This window comes from Syngnathus leptorhynchus, chromosome 3, assembly GCF_054491065.1.
Source record: "Syngnathus leptorhynchus isolate UIUO chromosome 3, UIUO_Slep, whole genome shotgun sequence".
Lineage (NCBI taxonomy): Eukaryota > Metazoa > Chordata > Actinopteri > Syngnathiformes > Syngnathidae > Syngnathus > Syngnathus leptorhynchus.
In genome coordinates this window covers 9,611,214-9,631,877 of record NC_141197.1, presented here as the reverse complement: position 1 = coordinate 9,631,877, position 20,664 = coordinate 9,611,214, and the positions used below count along the sequence as shown (strand labels likewise).

At 40.8% G+C, this 20,664-nt stretch overlaps 1 protein-coding gene across 2 annotated transcripts in view; it reads left to right on the top strand.

The window, feature by feature from the left end:
* The first annotated feature begins 2,574 nt into the window (after positions 1 to 2,574).
* Positions 2,575 to 20,664, top strand: part of pde8a (phosphodiesterase 8A) — a 38,194-nt gene continuing 20,104 nt past the window's right edge. Inside the window, exon 1 of one of the 2 annotated variants that reach the window (XM_085906754.1) lies at positions 2,575 to 4,046. In XM_085906754.1, the coding sequence (XP_085762880.1) occupies positions 3,894 to 4,046 (153 nt within the window). In that variant the 5' untranslated portion in view covers positions 2,575 to 3,893. The remainder of the gene's footprint in view (positions 4,047 to 20,664) is intronic. The other variant, XM_085906753.1, reaches the window with a different exon arrangement.

The following is a 20,664-nucleotide window of genomic DNA, read 5'->3' as shown; positions in this document are numbered from 1 at the left end:
ACTAGTTCTTCGAGCTCTTTGACATTGTGCTCAAGAACGCGGCCTATTTGAGCACCTCCAGTTCTTCGTCACAATGTGGCCTGGATCAGCCGCCGACGGGGTGAATGCGATCAGGTTGCAGCCGTGGCCTGTGATAAGGCCCGGGCATCCTAATCCCGCTGCATGGTCTCACTTTGGGATTGGGAGGGTGGTGGGTCATGAAAATTGGTGAAGAAGTGACAAAATCCTCTGTTGTTCACAGCTATAGAGGGGAACTTGATTCTTCTGCCATTTTGGCTCCACTGATTACAGACTTGACCATCAATTAGTCGGACACTACTGTATGCGAGGCTAAACTGTAATGAACAACATCACACTACTAGTATTTTATGCATACAATATTTGTGTATGAATAAGTATTTTTCTTATAACATAATGTCCTTTAAAGAAATAATGTGGTCATATGCTCACTAGCCTGCAGCTTGTATAGAATCTATATTAGGCCTCTGTACTGCAGTCAGCTGATGAAATTGTGACATGTTCCAGCACAGCGTGATTTGCTCACTTGTTCAAAAAAAAAATATATGAGACACATAATCAAGCAATTTATAAGCATCACAACTAACATGACTGCTTTTTTAACATAAATGTATATTGTACAAATAAAATCATATATTGCAATGGAACACAGGATGAAGAAGCTTTACTTACTGCCTGGACACCAAAGGGTTAAAGGTGCCTATTGTAAGCTGAACAACAGATTGGTCATGACCAGGAACTGCATGTAAAACAAAAACAAAGATAAAACAAGGACATTGCGTACAGACAATACATGATACAAAAGAATAGCTGCAGTGTTCAAAGTTGAGATTTTCTGTGTTGTGTCTAGACATTTTGAAAAGCAGACCCCTTGACATAGTGAAATCCTTGTTTGAACAAGAATATGAGAAAAAAAAAAAGGTCACAATGTCTATATTTGCCAAGTCCAGAGTGCGTTTCTCACACACGCAGCCACACACACACACACGGAAAATGAATTATAATTAGCTGCCAGTATTAAACTGTAGCCACACCAGAAAGATCCCAGATTACTCCTGTTTTCTGTGCTGCGTTCTGTCTCACTGGTTAAGTTACGCCTCTTAACAATTAGATAGATGACTTGAGCGGTAAACCAACCGTGCAAAGGTTTTCTCAGAACTTTGGAGACAGAACTTTGAATGATGTTGTTTTCCTGGTCTTCCTCACTTTTAGTTGCTGTTTGTTTGCACTTTGTTAATTGCTCTTCTACCATCCTTTTAGTTGTGCGTCACTCGTCTGATTTTTATACTTTCTCTTTGTTGTCCTTTTTTCCACTTTTCATTTTTGTACTTTGTCTAAAGTTACTACACCAACACATCCGTAGCATCGTTTGTTTAAAATAAATAAAGATGCTGAGAAACTTGTCCACGCCTTTGTCTCCTCCAGGCTAGACTACTGTAACGCACTCCTCATCGGGATCCCTAGCAAGAGCCTCCAGAGGCTCCAGTACATTCAAAACTGCGCTGCTAGGATCCTGATGAGGGTGCGGAAAAGCGACCACATCACACCCATCCTCCGTTCTCTGCACTGGCTCCCCATCAAATTCCGAATAAATTATAAGATCGCCCTCCTCACTCACCAGTGCATCCTCGGACATGCTCCCCCATACCTCAAAGAACTCCTTGCCCCCAAATCTGCCACCCGAAACCTCCGCTCATCCAATTCTCACCTTCTCCATATCCCCAACGCCAAACTGCGTACCATGGGCGACCGGGCCTTCTGCCATGCAGCCCCCACACTGTGGAACTCCCTCCCCGACCACCTAAGAGCACCCCAATCCACTGACTCTTTCAAAACCGGACTTAAAACTCACTTCTTTAATTTGGCCTTTCTGTGATTCCTGTTTTTATATCCTGGTTGTCGTCCAGTTGTTTTATACTTGTCCTTGCTTTTTATTCTTGTTTTTACTTGCCATGTAGCACTTTGAGATTCCTCCGAATATAAAGTGCGTTATAAATATAATTTATTATTATTATTATTATTATAAAGAGTACGAGTTACCTTTTCACAATCTATGTGATGCAATACCGGACACATGATGATTCTTACTCCAGCCAAGTTTGATCAATAAAACATCTGTCGTGATCTGTACATATCAATCCATTTCATAATCATGACCTCTTGAATGGAATATTTTTGCTTTGTCGTGTTATGTATTACTATTGATTGATAAGGGCAGAAGTAGGAAAATAATACAAATCAGTTTTGCAAGACCATTTCTTTTATATCCATTCTACTAGTGGGCCCTAATTGGCACTGGTATATTCTAATGTTTTCTACTAATGTGCTGAATTGTGTAATGAGGACAAAAGTAGATGCTCAGAATGCACTGCGTGGAGGAAGAAAGACGTTTTTCTCCCGCATTTAGGCATTTGGCCAAGAGGAAAAAGTGCATCGAGCGCAGTTAGTGTATTCAAAGTTCCCACGCCGCGCAGAGGACCACCCACTGGCTGCGGGAGCGCGGCGCCCATTAGCTGCGCGCACCTCATTTGCATTAACGTCAGTAAAGGCTGTAGGTCAATCCTTGCGGGTGCTTTTATTGGATGTGCCGCGAAGAAATGGAAGGGCAAACGCCAGGCAAGGCAGAGAAAAGACAAGCCTAAAAAAAAAAAAAAAACGAGCTAGCCTTTGCAGCTTCATTCTCGCTCGTCCCTGCGCCCTCGATACCTTTGAATCATCCTGCACCGAAAACTTGTCTTCAAACACTGCCTTTTTTGGGCACGCTCCAGAGGGCGGTATGTTCGTCATTTTTACAATTTGACAGCCTCTACATACATCCTCCGATTTTTTTTTTTTTATTATTATTTTTCCTCCCAACGCCGCCACCACCGGAATGAGGAAACATCGAGGAGGAGTCCGGAGACACTGCTCCCGGGTTGGGCTCATCCTGAAGCGGGTAGCGGATGCCTGAACGCCGGTTGGCTCCTCCGCGTCCTCCACTGGCCAATTCTGGAGCTGATACATGGGGAGTTGCGTTCTGTTCCACTGGGAATGCTTCGACACGAGTGTCTACAAGAATGCCATGCAGTGTGAATAATATTGCAGCCTGTTGATGATGATGAGGATGATGCTGGTCGGTTCGAGGTTGGAGCCAAGCACAGTGACAACGTGTACCTTGACCGTCTTCAGCTGAAGTGGGCCAACAGATTGTTCCAAAAAGAAACCCACACACCTTCTGTCTTGTCTTTATATTCTTGGATGGCACCAGTGTGGATCAGGACCACTACCAATGCAAGATTGCACAGCAGAAATGGATAAAACTGTTGCATGAGGCTGCACTGAGTGTATGTGAATGTGTGTGTGTGTGCGTGAGTGTGTGTGTGCGTGCATGCGTGTACGTGTGTGTGATTGTGTTCAGGCCTACTTGATGACTGAAGAGCACAAAAAAAGCAACATGAAAAATGGTGATGTGGTACGAGTGTCAAGAGGAGCCTTGTGGGATCCGAGCAGTCCGGCTGAACTATAACCCAACTTTTTTCCCACCCGCCAAAGAAGGACGGCTACTTTGATTAAAGATCTCCAATTAAATTCATGTGAAAAAAAAAACAAAAGAGAGGAAATCAGCTTCCTGGTCTCCTGGAGGGGTATTTGGAGGTGGTGGGGGGGTGGGGAGGTTGGAAAATTATTATTCATGCGGCTTTTCAGAGCAATTACAGAACTGGATTTGTTGTGGCCCAGATGACATATATCTATTTATATATTTAAGCTGAGAAAATGGCCATTTTGTGTCATTAAGAACGACAAGTGAGCGTATGACACTGGTGGCCCTCGAGCTAACGAAGAACTTGCACAAAAAAAGGACAGGAAAAAAAAAAAAGGCTGAAGTGAGTTGAAGCATGGGCTGTGCTTCAAGTATTCATATCTCTGATAGGGTGGTCTACCACAGTGGAAAAGAGTCCGAGGATTCCCACTCGCCCCAGCAGACAAACACCACTCAGCATCAAGGAAATCCTGTCTCGGGACTACCCCTCAAACCCCAGAGCTGTAAGGTGAGGGAACGCACGCACGCACAAACACACACACACACAAAATGTTTGTTTGTCACATGCACCAAAGGACTTTGCAGTGTTGAACTCCGAGAGAAACTAGAATCGAGTCTCACTTCATTCATGCTGCACTTAAATGATGCTATGCTTCCATTTCATATTTTTATGCCCCCTTGTTGGAAATGTTTATGAAGGTGGATATGTCATTTATTCCGAAAAAGTACCTTAATAGTAAGCGACTGTAATGTTATGTGCACTATGAAAATGAACACAACCCCTGATATACGCTTGACTAGATTTTGAGGCCACACAAAAACGTCCGATTGAGTGACGACGAACCAGAGCTGAAATCTGTGTCAAAGTTTTCACTCGACATATTTGGCCTCTGCTTCACCTTTCTACTGCTTCTCATTAGGAGGCTTTCTTGCCACTACTTATGGAGGCCTCTATGACTTCTTATATAAGGTCATCACACAAAAATATACTTTTTCTTTTCATGGAAAAAAAAAAGTCAAACGTAGGAGGATTGACACGAGCATACTGCAAAGTGTACACTATGTTGCATCATCACAAAATCTAACAGTTCCATTTGTCTTTTGGACCATGAATAATTGCAGTCCGAGTGGCGTAATGAGATGTGCTGCTTGGATGCTTCAAAAAGAGATGTGCTTCCCATCAGGGGGATGATCAATTTCATTCTCATTTGCATGTTGTGTAAGAGCTCACACATGCACGTTGGTGTGTTTGCTGCGCAGTAGGCTGAGATGAGAAAGACTGATGGCTTTGATTTATGGCACAAATCAAGAAGCCAATCAATGTCGAGTTGTTAAGTCAATATTAGTACGAGAAATTTAAGTTGTCTTCGATTCCATTGAAGGTCAAGCACTCGTGCTGTCATGTCTACGTGTAGAATTGAAAGGCAATTTGCATTTTATAAACTGGTTTTCTGGTCGTTTTAAGAACAGGCCAATAGGTCCAGATCGAACATCAACGCTTAACATTTTCCGACATTTGTTTTTATATGAAAATATTTGCAGTGTTTGGCGCAACCCTGTTACATATACTCAGGTGCCTGAATAAAATATGATTTAAAAAGCATATTGCTATTTGAATGCTAATTTCATTTTACTCTTCCTCTAATTACAGTAACAGGATTGTAAGTAACAGGGTTGCAAATCAATGCTAATGTTATTTTTATTTTTAGAGTACATGCTAGCTTTGCCATGCCAACTGGTCAAGAACCTTAATCCTGATGATATGAGCAACAGTGTTGCATTTCTTTGAGCGACATACTCCATTATGGCTGAAAAATATGAAAATGATAAGAAAGGTCTTGGTCAGCGCAATGAGCTTGATGTCATTTCTGCTGAGTCATGTTCCTCATGCGTTTATGTTGCGTGACATAATTTCACAGAACAATTATTACTTTTAGAAACTTGTCTGGGCTAAGACAATCTTTTAACAATTCAAAAACGAGACTTGAAGATAGTTATAAAAAAAGATGATTAAAAACTGTCAAATTGACACCATAAGGGAAAAAAAGCTATTTCAGGTGCTCATGATCTGTTTGGTATTTTATATAATATTTAAAAAACATTTTGACCACAGCTCCGCTTAATTTTTAACTATTATTCACGCAACAAGTGCAAGGATTATTTCAATTTTCATGAGGTTGGGGGATAGAAATTGTCCTTGTCTGTAATGACCCACGTACTGTACATCTAATTTAGGAACTAAAAGAGCTTGATGATAGTGTGTGCCTGTGCCTGTGCCTGTGCCTGTGCCTGTGCCTGTGCCTGTGCGTGCATATGTTTTCTGTATGTACATTTTGTTGGTCAGACCGCCGGCTATTTGAGGGCTGGTGTCGACCTGAATTTTGTGGCTAAATGTCTGCGCAGAATGCAGCGAGAAGGCAGCGTGACAGATGCCCCCACGTCAGGACGCCCACTGTGCCTTTGATTGAATTAGTCCCCTGATTGAGTTAGACTAATGGTACACAAATCTCGTTCAGCTGGAAATGGTTAATCCTGAATCTATAAGTTGTCATCTTTAGCGTCCTCGCTGGATCATCGCTACCACTGGCAGAGTTCAATTGACGCTTAGCGTGGAGAAAAGTGCACTTTCTGTGTTGCATTATTGCTAAGCATCAGATTTAGGTCATGTGGTGCAGATTCCTTTGATTATTTTTTTTTTTTTCTACCGCTCAAAGAAATCAATGATAGCTATTGATTGTTTAGGAAATTGTGTCCATGCCACCCTTTTAAAGCCCCTTTTAAACACTAACGCAAAATATTCATACCCAAGTAGATTTTGCTTTCTCTTTTGCTCTCTGTTTTCTTTTTTTGTTCTCTTTTTTTTTTAGCAGCTCTAAATCCCAGTAGATGACAGTTGTAAGTAGAGCTGAAACAATTAGTTGATTGATCAACTCTTTACTGTAGGGGAAAATAATTGAAAACCTTTTTAATCTTTTAGTTGGACTTATTTCTAAAATCAGTATTCCTCCTGTTTTTAGATTTATTTATTTATTTATTTTTTAGCCTTTAACCCTTTTGCTTCGTTCAAATTTGCCAACATCATTTATCCTTTGAACGGTTTGGCCTCAACAGTTTAGATCTCCAGAAAAGAGTAGTTTCACTTGTACCTCCAACCATTGGATTTTTTTTCCATCCGGCTTGGGATGTTAAATTTGAAACAACAGAATTGATAAAACCAATTAAACAGATGGAATTGACTAATTCCTGAACATTAAATGTCACTAACCCGATTCAATATAGCATTTACATAGAACGTGTTGAAAAAGGACAGCATCATAAATAATAGTGATAAGTGCATCCATCTGTTTTCAAATGTCGGGAGTAAAGATAGAATTGTCCAAGAACGAAACACTCCACAGTAGTGCACATACCTGACAAATACACAATGTAGTACTACAAGTATTTGTAGTTCCCATCACTGCAAGCCAATTTGCCATTGCTGCACCATTGTAACATTAGTGGATGGAGGAATAGGTTTCACTAAATACGTAAGCATCCAGAGTATTATTTTTTTTTGTTTTGTCATGATGTCTGGGTGTATTCAAGTGACGGTATGAGGGAGGTAATTTTGGCAATGCTAAAATAACTCACAGTTGTAATGGTTGCCTAGGATTTTGGCAGAGTACAGTACTTCTCCCGTGGAAACGGGGGCTTCCTGACCATAAAAACCCAATTCAGGAAATATTGTAAACTGTGAAATAATCAGTTGTCTTAGTGCAACATTTTCAATGTTGTTTTTTCTCATCCCATGGTGCATATGTGTTCTCTGGCTTGTGTCATTTGTGGTTGTGAAGATTGCACACACATTCATCCCTGTAAGGATGATAATTATCCTCTCCAACCACACACACAGCTGCTCGTAGCCACAGTGAAGTTGAGCCTCTTGCAAAAACACAGTCAAACAAATGCGTGCTGTGTGTTTGGAGCTCAGGCCATGGGGAGACAGCGTGCAGGCGTCTGCAGTGTGAGAAACATTCAATAGAGCTTTGGGAGCGTGACGTGAGTCTTTGTCAAGGGTATGGTGCCATCTGGGCTGCTCTGAGGATGATAAGGCTCAAGTACAAGGTCTTGTGATAGTGGGCATTTCTTCCAGCCAAATAGACAGTCACAAGCCTCGACCAAACACGGAGCCATTTGTCCGGCCTTGACTTTTTCCGTCGGGTTGCCCTCTTTTCCTGAGGTGGCAAAAGTGCTTGCTTAGAAGTACAGATACGAAAAAAAGATGGCCGAAGAGCAGAAAGTACTGTTTCCAATTTGCAGATTAAAACACAATTAGTTCTATCAATCAACATTTGTAAGGAAAGCATTTTATGACCTTAAAGTACATCCATTAAAAGATGGGACAATTAGTTTTTTTTTAGAAATTTTCCAACTATTCTTTTGCTCACTGTTGTGTTATACATGCATGCGTATATGTAGTCTATGTTAAGAATCATCAGAGTAATTTTATTCCAAAGGACAGCAGTGGCTGACTGGAAACCAATCAACGATGAAGCGTGGCCAGGAAAAAATGTTGCAGAAGTCAATAATGGGAAACATTTCATGTTTTTAGCATTTAGCCTCTATTTTACCTACACGGTTGAATGACTTCATCAGTACATTCAAATAACGTAGCCAAGTAAAAAAAATAAAAATATTCCTCATCGGCAGTTCCATGCCTGCGTAGTAAATGTGTGAATGACATTTATCAACTTGGTGCACTTTGTAAATTGTCTATGGCCTTTCACATTATGTTAGCATTAAGCTAATCGACTTTAGTTTGATGAAATTACATGGCTTGGTGAAGCAGTTCCATGTTCAAATAAATAATGTTTAATCTATTATGTTCTATGATTTGTTTGTGTTACTGGTCCGTTTAAATTAAAGAAGCGGTTTGAAAGTTTATAATTAGTGTCACGCACCGGTGTCAAACCCAAGGCCCGGGGGCTGGATCCGGCCCGCCACATCATTTCACGTGGCTCGTGGAATGAACTCGTGTGTCAACTCCGTTTCTTGTTAAAATACCAACATTTTAAATTGTCTTCCCTTTTAATAAAAGTGAAATATTGCAGGATTTTTTTTTTGACTTGAAGAGAGAACAAGCGTTAAGAAACTCTTTAAAAGAGTGCCTTAATATGTTTAAGTATTTAAAAAAAAACACTTCAAAGTGAGTCCAAACAGCGTAATGCCCACCCCCAACTCCAGGCCGAGCCAGAAAAAACTTTCCTGCCATCAGTCAGGTCAATGCTCAAGTTTGCTGAGCCTTCTGTACAGTAATTACATATTGGGCAGGTTTTACACTGCAGGCCTTAAGGCCACATTGTATTTCAGTTCCAATATCTGATTGATCTGTGCATTTGGATGGTACTATATCCTGTATGTCTTTGCTGACTGTACATTGTGGCAGTGTGGCAGGCCATCCCTTGATTTTTTTTTTCTTTTTTTCCTCCTTTTTTTTCACCCCCTTCTTCCTCTCACACTCTTACACTCTCATGACGCATATGCAAAGTGAGCCACATGGGATGGAAAATTGGGTCACTTGAACCACGTAGTCTAAATCCAGCCTGAAATGTGAAATCTGTGCCTCTCCACTGAACCATTTCCATCATGCCCAACTATTACTTGAGGTACGACTTTAGCGGCTCATTGTGTTTTATTTTAAACATTATGGTCAACTAGAGTTTGACCCCATCCTCCCTTCCTGTCCACAGGCCGGCGAGTGGCCGTGTCATTTATCATCTGTCGCACATGAGCTGAATGAGTCGGAGGAAATGAGTTGGCTTTAGTTATGGTGCATGACGTCCACTGACTGATGATTTTGTCACTGAAAACGTTTGCAATATAGTTTGATATATATAAACTATACAGTGGTGCCTTAAGATGCGAGTGACCCGGCTTCGAAATATGAGCTGTCACTTGCTGTCATTTAGCTGATTTTTATTTTATTTTTTTATAGTTTTGATTTGCAAGGACAGATTGGTGGTACAAGACTGGAACGGATTAAAGGCGCCTCCATTCCTTTCAATTGTAAAGATGGTTTGAGTTCTGATCCTTAGTGACTGAACAAATAAAACTCTCATATCAAGGCACAATTGTACAATTCATCTTGGAGCCTTTCCCAGAGAGACAGAAGGTCTCCTCCTTCCGAGAATATTCACTTATGACGTGTAACTGGGGTGAAACTAACCTCCCGCTGTTTTAAAATAGCCCTTACAAAGAAGGCCGCAGTCATTGCTCCCCCTCGAGGAGACTACGTTTGTCATGAATTCAGCATGTGATAGTGTGGCTAGATTAGGAAAAATTACACAACAAAGGTACTTGGGTTCTGCTCAAAGAAGACCAACTTGGTGCCATTCCACTGTTGTACTTTTATATCGTGAGAATCGGCTTTCATGAATACTTGCAGTATTTATTCGAGACCAGATGCGTGTGAAACGGCAGCCAGTTGAAAACTTACCAGACTCTATTGTCATATAGAATCGCCCTTCCCAAACCTCGATAATATTTGGTTTAAGAGACTGCACCAAGCCATGATGCAGCACACTAGGAGGAGCCATTAAACTGCCAGTCAAAGAAATTCTAAACAAAGATGCTCAACCATAATATATATATGTGAACAGACAAGAGTGTATCCGGAGCCTTTGTGACTGATGCAATACTGAAATTCCTCAAAATAAATGTAGAAAATCCATATTCATTTGATATATTTTCCATTTTGCTTCAAAATGTTGTGTATCTCTTGTTTCAAAGGTTGCTCAGTCAAACGTCTTCATTAAAGCTGCCATCCGCCTCTCATCCAGCTGACAATGGGCGAGAGGTGGGGTACCCCAACCAATCCCCAGCCAATCGCAAAACCATTTAGTTTTCCTTGTTGTAGAAACATGTCAATATTCAATTTACGGCTGTTGAACCCTTTTATTTTTTTATGTATTACACCAAAATCCCCTTTTTTTTTTTTGCTCTATTTGAATGGACCAAGCAAATGGTACAGTGCTGTCATGTGAGCTGAGATAAGATGGCTCAAGGTTGTTGAGTGGTTTTGAAAAGTACAGCATGTACAGAACACGCCATCTCTGTTGCTTCAAAGGATTCGTTCATCTGAGAGTGATCATTCGTGTGACACCATGTCGGTGCCTTCGTTAGTATCGAGTGTGTTTTCAGTCTTCACATGAGGGGAGCATGAGTAACACACTGGTTAAGCAAACGACACGTTTACGTAAGCTTCTTTCTGGAGTGCTTTTATATTTGTTATTTACATAATTCCACGCCTTCAGCAATGTTTTCCTATTAGGCAAATAGGGGCTTCCGAGCAGAAAAAGTGCAATCACCTTTTATATGATCTGATGAAAATATACATGATATGAGCTTTTGTAAGAAAAAGTATGTGAACCCTAGATAGCTGTATAAATTGCTCATAAAATGTGATCTGATTTTCATCCCAGTCCCAACAATGAGAGACTTCTTAAAGGAACACCACGCACACACACACACACACACACACACACACACACACACACACACACACACACACACACACACACACACACACACACACACACACACACACTTATACATTTGATGTTTTTACTTCACAACATGTAAATGTCACAATGTGGGATGGAAAAAGTATGTGAACATTTGGCTTTAATAACTGGTTAAGCCTCCTTTGGCAGCAGTAACGTCAACCAAACATTGCTTGCAGTTGTAGATCAGAGCTGTACAATGTTCAGGCAGAATTTTGTATCATTCCTCTTTACAAAACTCTTTCGGGTCAGCAATGTTCTTTGAATGTCTGAATTGCCAATTGCCTCAATATCTCAATCAGTTTTAGGTCAAGACTCTGGGTGGTCCATTTCAGAAGGTTTATTTTCTTCTCTTGATTTACTTTGTTCGGTCTCTTGGGTCATTCACTTTTGGTCTATGTGAGAATTTTAGTTGGTGTACAGACTCCTTTGAAATGACTTTGGAAATGTGAGAGATTATCTTCACGTCTATGATCAAAATGCATCCAGGCCATGAAGTAGCAAAGCAGTCCCAAACCATGATGCCTTCTCCTTCTATCTACTATATTTCCCAGAAAACAAACAAAATAGTGATCATAGAAGATGAGGTCAAGGATCAAATTAAAGTCATTCCTTAAGGCAGAACTGCACTGCTTGAAACAGACGCAACATTTGAATTAGCCACTACATTCCTTCCCTGTAAGCCCCAAAATGCTGAGGAAATCTTTGGACTGCACAGTACTTCATGTTGGATGACACTTCCCTTGGCAAGATTTTCAAAGTCCCACACATTTAGATTTAGTTTTATATTCATGAATCCAACGGACACTTTATTAAGAAAATTGGCAGCTGATCTGAAGCAAATTCGCTATGGAAAAACTCCCGAATACTTAAATTCTTTTTATAGCCTTTGTTCACTTAGGCAGTCAGAAGTAGAGTATCATTCACTGGATTTACAGTGCATCCGGAAAGTACTCAAAGCGTTTGACTTTTTCCACATTTTATTATGTTATAGCCTCATCCCATACATTCAACTACACAGGCTTGCATTAAGCCAACAGTGGGTGTGTCCTTGCTCGTTTGAACGGACGCAGCTATGATCAGAGATCAGAAAGGTTCTTAGGCACTGTACCTGCGTAGAAGTACACATACATGTGTAGGGGGGCGAAAAAATAATAAATTGTATGTTAAGGCAATGATCGTGCCGGATGTCATCATCAAAAGCATAGAAGAAGTAACAGGTGTCATCTTTTAGTTGTAGTAATCCTGACCATAGGAGAGTAGGCTATCGGATGATGTCATTGTGTAGTGAGAGTGTCCGTGTGGGGACTGGGAGGAGAGCGGAGCCGGCCGGGTCGGGTCGGGGATGTGGACGCCTCACACAAACACCGGACTTTGGTGTGGGAGACTGCTGTTCATTTCCTCTTTGAAACTCCCAGGCAAGACAGTGCTGGGAAAGATGTCATTGTTTCCTAAGCTTTGCAAAAGGGTTGAAAACAATTTCTGTATTCTATTTATAGTTTTGGGAGCTCGGCGCCATTTTCAGTCGAGTGTACAGGCATGTATATTAGGCTAAGAAATGATTCGTTTGGTTTGTCCGCAGATACCGTCATGGTGGGATTTTCACATCATACACAACATTTGTCTTTGACCTTGAGTCGGTGCAGTCAGAGTTGCTGAATCACATGATGGTCACATCCAGGCTTTGCACTGAGTTGCAATTTGCACACGACCAGGCATACCGTACATAGTGTATATGATACCGCATCTCAATCATTGGCTGCCATGAGAGAGCAGATGATGTTCAGTGGAAACTATGCAGGTTCAGGTGTTCTGAAAACATATAGCATGTAAAATAATGAGAATCCAAAAAATAATTGGATACATAGGCCAAGGTACTGCATGATTATTCTTGAATGTATTTTCCCCAACATTGTTCAAATGGCCTATTAGGAGCTTATCTGTAATTTTGTCAATCACTAGTTCATTCACCTTTTATTCTCATAAATGCGTACGATTCCTCTTTAATGTTTCTAGTTTCTTTTTGTGCAACCCTATAATACAGTGATTGTCAAAGTGTGGTCGGCGTACCACGAGTGGTATGTGACAATCGATGAATAACGTGTTCAAACTGTGCATAATGTATTATGAACTTATTTAAGTCTAGTAGTGTCAATTTGATGGGAACAGTTCACTTGTATTTCAACCCTAACCCTTCTAACCCTAACCCTTAAGAACAACACCTTTGCATTTCAAGGGATAATGCACTTCTTGAGCTATTTTCAGTTTCTAATGTCATTTATTTCCATGTACATTTAATACCACTGAGAATAAATGTTGCCACTTGCTCTGGGCTGAAAATGATGTGCTGTTAAATGTTAGTTATCCCACTGTAAATATTTTTTTTTAGGAGGTACACTTTAAGTGCTTCAACAACTCTCTATGCGAAGCGACAGAAGTTTTCACCCTCACTTGACTAAGACGGTATGTGTCTGCGTGTGCATCCCCGGGTGTGGGTATGTCAAGTGTGTTTGTGTGCCAAGATCCGAGCCGGCACCACGGCTCATGTCACTCACTGATCCCTCATGCAACGGTGACATCAGTGCCCCTGTTTTAGCAGGTGAACAAGAGGAGGGGAGCCCGGTGATTATATAATGCTTTTTCTTGCTGAGCTCTTCTCTGATATTGTCAAAAGCCAGCAAGTTGGAGAGGTGGAGTCATGTAAATTTGTACATAGAGCGTGGCTGGCGGGACCAAAGTAGGCGTATTGTTAATGCTAATCCTCTCCTCAGGCTGCAGTGCCAGGCGAGGTAATAAAGACAGTTGGATATGGAGCTGACAACATGATAAAAGTTGTTAGAGCATGAAGAATTCTCTTTTTTTGAGCTTGCAGTCTTGATGACATGCTGGACAGGAAGAGGAGGAGCCTGCTGCAATGGAAAGCTTCCTGGTAAGATTACAGTAAACTCTTGTGTCACTGGGTCGGCCAGCGTCCCACTTAGACTTTGTCAAGCTTCTTTACCGTGTCCTTTTGCTTGATTGACCTTTGACCTTACCTAGAATGCAAGGAAGGAGAATGTTGAGTTGAGTGGGTGTATCCATTGACGCTCTCCTGCAGTTAGATGTGGAAACAAAGACATTTAGCATGTTTTGCTCATAAATTTAGTGTGTTTTAAGAGGAAGCGCTCGAAGGTCCTGCTTCGGTTCCAGCAAAATGCAGTGTGGTTCGAAGAGAAAGAAACGGAATCCAAAACTGTCCATAAAACTGGACTGGTGATGCCAGGGGCCGATCTGGAGGAGGTTTTAGTAAGGGGGCTGCTCCCGAGCCCGGTGTGGCTTAGGATTGTGCAGGTCTTATGGGGATTTCACAGTAATCTGGATAAGGACAGAAATATCTCGAAGGTGAACATTGGAGAAAGTGCTTTGCTTCCTGTGTATGGGTGTACCGTTCAGCTAACAGCATTGAATCTAGTGGCAGATTCTCACATTTGCTTTAAAGACCCAGTCCTTAAAAAAGTTCCGTGAGGCTACCAACTTTGTGAAATAGAAAAATAAAAAATAAATGGAATGAGCACCTCACAAGACTCTTAAAATCCTTCATAATAAATTCACCAAAAACAATTAATAACTAAGTATATGACCTCAAATCTGCTGCCTCACAAACATAGTTCTATTTGTACTACTTAAGTTGATTTTCTGGGAAAGTAGATTCAGAGGTCACTGTCATTTTGATGTGTTGATTTGGAGAACCCTTCAGAATTTCAGCTTATTGGTGGAAGTTTTTAATTGAAAACGTCAGCCAATCAGAGAAGGGCATTAAGTAATAATCAAGTTAAACTGTTTTACTTGAACTTGAAGGGATTTTTTGGGACACTACTTTTATTAGTTTTATCTATTTTATGGTGGGTCTTGTTCAACAAATGAAAACTTCTGGAAAACATTTTCCAAATTATATGAATGACATGACATGGGCATCTGAGTAATTTTTCGTGGAAATTGCATGACACAGATCTGAACGAAAGAGTGGTTTTATGGCATTGCCCGCTTTTCAAATCTTCACAAAACTCCATTCAATTCGATTGTCCAGCCAGCATGGCAACAATTATTGCAATGCTGAATTTTGTCACCAAGACCAGTACCAATAGAACACAGAACAATTGGAGGGAAGGGTTCATAGAAACACATTGCATTTCTGTCTGTTAATGCTCGATTGTTTTTTTTTTTTTTTTTTCAAAGCACCCCAAAATCCCTCCTCACTTGTACTCAAATGCAGAAAGCAGGCATATTTTGTGTTGCGTGTTCCATGTCTGTGGCTCTTCTCGTGTCTGTAGACGAGTATGTCCAGGCTCTCAGGACATCTCCTCCCCCATCACTCGTCCACTATGCCAGGCGTCATCCGCTCACATACACACTGGCGCCACTATGGGCACGGGATATGCAGGCTGGCTTATAGGCAGTGTCACATGCCCAGGGAGGACTTTGTCACATACAATGTATACAGTACAAGAGGTGGTCACACTGCTTAGATTACACCACAAACACGGTGGGTATGTTCTTGTTCTCAGGATGACCGATGGAAGGTGCTAATTTGAATTGCGGGGGATTTTCAGAGTTGTAAACTTAAGTTAATTTGAGCTACATTATATGAAAAAATATCTACACCACCACAAACTACAACTAGAAGAAATTTCAAATTCAAGATTTTTCCCTGAACCTTCTCAATCCTTTGCAAGCCAAGCCAAGCCAAGCAATCTGTTGTGTGGTGTAAAGCAATTCACAAATTGAATTGCTTGCTAGTTTTCTGCAAGCTTGTATTTTAGAGCCTCAGACGTCATTCAACGTCATTCAGGAGTGAATTCCAAGTCAAGTTCATTCTTCTGTGTGAGTGTGTTTGTATTCATGTATGCTTGAATTGGGCTGCTATCTGCTGAGGGCAGAGCGATGTCACCAAACACAGAATAAAGGTCACAGCCGCCTCTGCCCAAAATACACCCGATGTGTATGTAAACATGTCTGCACTCTGTAGCGTGACTGCTCAGAAGGAAATGTCAGTGAAAACCGGTAGTACTTAAAAACATACACAACAGTTAAAAATGTTGGGGTTGTCTATTCACCTAATTTCACGTTTTCCGTGATAACGCACTGTAAAAGCGTTTGGGTGTGAGGGTGTTTTCTTTTAACACATTAACAATGTCAAGGAACGGTATTTCTGACTAATCCAATGTTATCTTTATTGAAAAAGGAAAAAAAAAAAAAACACATGTCCTTATTTTGTAAAGGAAAAACCTTAAGTGACCCCAAACCTCTCATAATAGTGTATAAAGTGGATATAAAAAGTCTACACACCCCGATTCAAATGCCAGTTTAAGAACTCTTCCCACAATTAATCTGCCATATAAGATTTACTCAGTTAGAAAAAATAAAACGAGCAATTTCAAGAGAAGAAGTAAAAATAAACAATTCAGATGATGTGGTTGCACAAGTGTGCACACCCTCTGGGACATGGCTGCTGTATTTAGAATCGCATGTTTATATTGCCCACAACCTTGACTAAGGAAAAAAAAAAATGATGCTGCTGCCACCATGCTTCACTGTAGTTATGATGTTCTCATGGTGGCGAGCAGTGTTGTGTTTACGACAAACATACCTTTTGGGATTTTCGTTAAAAACTTATGTGAAAGTTGGTTAGGCTGACTGGACAACAAAAATGGGAAAAAAAGCCGTCATTAAAAAAAACCCAGGTCTTTAAAGAGGGATGTATAGACTTTTTTTATATCCACTGTACAACTGTGAGGTGCCAAAAGTTAACTTCAATTCACTTTCAATTGCAGTTACTGTAAATATATTGTTTTCTGCTAATAACAAAGGAAAAAGTAAATGAATATATTTATTTGATTTGATTGATCCAAAATGGAAGGCACTCACTACTTGAGGACAACAAATTGTCTAACTAGCTGGTGGTTTAAAAAAAGAGCAACATGACGTCAGATGTGGAAAGTTAAGCTACATTTACGCACCGCCGCTATGGATTAATTTACTAATTCTTCCAAGTAGCATTATTCAGCTCAATGCAGCACTAGCGTGCAAACTCTGTTTCCTTGCCAGTGTTGTATTGGGAGAACATTGAGAGACATTCAGCATGAATTAAAATGAAAAATAATCCATTAATTGATCATTTTCCTTGTGCTGAAAATCAAATACTCAAGTACTGCAACACGGAGCGGTTGGACAGTTTTCAAAGGTTTAGAGGTCAAATTGAGTTCACCTCTAAAGAACTTTACGGTCATCCTGCAATTTCAGCCGATAGATCAATATACTTTGGTGAGCAGCACGTGAGTGTGACAATTTGCAGTGATCTCACACGAGTTGTATTCAAAGAGCAACAAATGCACAGAATTAAATGAGTTATTTGTGCACATGTGATTAACTAGGGATGTTTGGAAGGCATTGCAAGTTTGCTTGGCCATTGTCATGGATACCTTCAGAGCAAATGCAAGTAGCTTGCACATAAAAGTGAATAATTCTGTTTGAGCTAACACACACACACACACACACCATGGGCCCTGTGTGCAGCTATCTGAGTTGCTCAGCATATGGCGAGGTTGATGTCGCACTATGCCGTTTCGATTTTTGTATCGTCTGCGGACGATATGAGTGCGTAGTCTGTCTTTCTGGTACATGGTGTACGCCCCACACCTGTGGCCAAGACCGTTCCCCTTAATTACACCTAATAAGGAACATTGATTCATCCATATTGGATTCACACTTTTCGTCATTCTTGACACGTTGTTGGAGTGTCTAAAACAGTGCCCATTGATATGAGCCATTGCGAGCTGTCCCTCGGGGGTCCTCTTTAGCGCTGGGCCTAGGCAATTTCCTACCCTGTTATGGTGGTTATACTATAATGCTTACCATTTATGAAAAAAACTGAGCAATAAGTGATGCTGGTTTTTAGGATAATCTGCCAATGAATGCATGGCTAGCGAATGAGATGTCAGCCAGAATCTTATGGAAAGTTGTTTCATCTTTTAGTTGATATACTTGATATCTAGCTTAAGATCCCTAACTTGTGGGTACTTTGGTGCTATTTGTTGATTACAGAAGGCTACTCGTTTGTGACACATTCCTACTTGTTGTTCCTAGTGGCGTAGTAGAATATTGTGGTGGTCGATACACAGAGCGGTGCGGCCACGTGCATTCTACCGCACGAGCAGGGCGGGCATCCCAAGATCCCTGCTTCCTGATCGCAGCTCTGCGTCGAAGGAAGCTGTTTACTCGTTCTATCTCTCACTGCTGACGTTGGCGCACCAAACAATGTCATCCAATTTCCTGTTTTTCACTGTAGTGGAAAGCCACGCTTCCAGAATGTATGGTCCAATGCGTTGAGAGGGATGGAAAAGAGGAGAAACATGAGGAGATCCATAGGAAAGCAGGATATAAGGATCAGAGGAAAATCTGCTAAGTAAATATAGTCCGTGTATTCAGTGAGAAGTAGTGGGTCGTGAGGAAATCTTGATGGTGATTGGAGCAACTTGGCAGCTCAGATGACATTACAAAACAAAAGTACACAGCTCCAAGTGATGAGCCTCTGTGAAAATGCAAAATTAGGGCTGTAATGATGACAGGAGTTGAGCTGTCTCAAAAAATGTGTGTGTTTCTCAAAGGTGGGCAGGTCACAAAAAAACAGCACAATGGAAAAAAAATGCTTTTAAGCGTTTTTTTCCGCACAAATATTTCTACTTCAGCACAGAGTGTGAGTACTTTTGGCATCTTTGGGTTCTTGCCAAATGACACTCGCGTTGTTCCTGCGTGGTGCACTCGCAGTGGTTCCTGAGTCGTACAGCGTGGCACGGGGCTCGCCATGTTTGGATTGCCTGCCCGCTGCCCTACATGCTCGTTTGCTCACTTCCTGCGCCTTGTTTGTCTTTGCTTGACTGCCAGTGTGACGTTTAGAGGATGCAAATGTTTGGCTGATTCATTGCACAGTGCTGCGCTACACACAGCATTTGTGTACATTGCATTTGTGTGCAGTGTGTGTGTGTGTGTGTCAGGGGGGATTTGTGGGAGCATACGGCAGCTGCACTTGTAATGGTGTTGTCAGTGTGTGTTAGAGGGAGAAGTCTCATTGGATGGAGAAGGAGCACTTGCACTCTTCTAGGCCTCAGCTAGCTCGAGGCCCTGTGGCCAAACTCCTTACGTCAAGGCCTTAACCTCAGCTAATTCCCCTAACAATCGACATCAGAGGGGGGGGGAGAGTAGGATTTTGAGAGAGAGAGTTTATCTTCCATCAGGGACATTTACCCAGCGGTCTCGTGTGCAGGAGAGAATGTTCTGTTTCACATCTCCAGGAAAAATGAATGACTGGAATCTTTAGTCATAGTTCATAAAGCTGATGGCTGAGTTATTTGTTCTGACACACATGGTCAACGTCATCGAAATCAAATGTGACAACAGGGAAAGTACAGCCTCTATTCTGACCTCTATAAGCACAATGAACAGCATAAAGTGGTCTTGGCTGCACAAGGGATTTGGACTGTTGAAATGTGTGGGCAAGTCATTGTTACATTAAGCGCTATTTGTTGCGTTAAATTACCTTTGTGGATTGAAAGTTCATAAATACTTTGTTGATGGTAACAGTGGAGTTTTCAATGTTGGTGAATTGGACAATTTAGACTTGATTGGTGAATCAAAATGTTGTCTGTAATGTGCTTTCAATTTTTATTGTCATATCTTGTGTCATTAATCTTCAGAAATACATCAATCATAATACTCTCTTTACATTGGGTGTCAGAGGTGTTTTTTATTGTATTGTTAGTCATTCTAATCTTATCCTAAAAAAAAAAGCAGCGTAATATCACAAAATCAGGCAAGCTGCTACAAAGTGCACGCCACAAAGACGATGCAAAAAAAACAACAACAATATATTTTCCCCAAAAAAAATATGGTGGCATTACTTCTTTTGCGAAAATAATTTCTCATTCTTTTTCGTCACTGATAAACAAACTCACTAAGACAAACCAAGTCCATGCATAATAAAAACAATACTGTCGTTGGAAGGATTCGACACTGGAATTCCCGGACTGTCTTTATTTTGAAAATAGTTATTAATAATTATCATAATATACACTTGTAAAATAAATAATAAAACTCATTATTGTTGTTCATTGTTAATTTTCTCACACTGTAGTCAAATTTGTGTGTTGACCCACATCATTATTTATGAGTTGTCATTTTCTATTCATTAAATGTTCATGCTGTTTGTCCTTGATGTAGTCACATGTAATGGCCACAAAGTGTTACATTATCATAATTGCTGTCACTACCTCCATTGTTTCAGTCCCAAGCAGCATGCTGTGAATTCTAATCGACATCAACACTTTCAAATGGGCAACATTTACAATGCAAACCACAGAAGAACATTTTGTTTATGACCACCGTGCATCAATTAAAAAAAACAAACAAGAAAACATATCGGCATACAGTAGAAACCGACATGCACACACACGCCGTTCCTGTTCATGAATTGATCATGTGGCCACTGATCTCGTGTTTGATCACACAGCGTCATACTGCTGCGACTACTCGGACGGCAACAAGCAGCCCAGT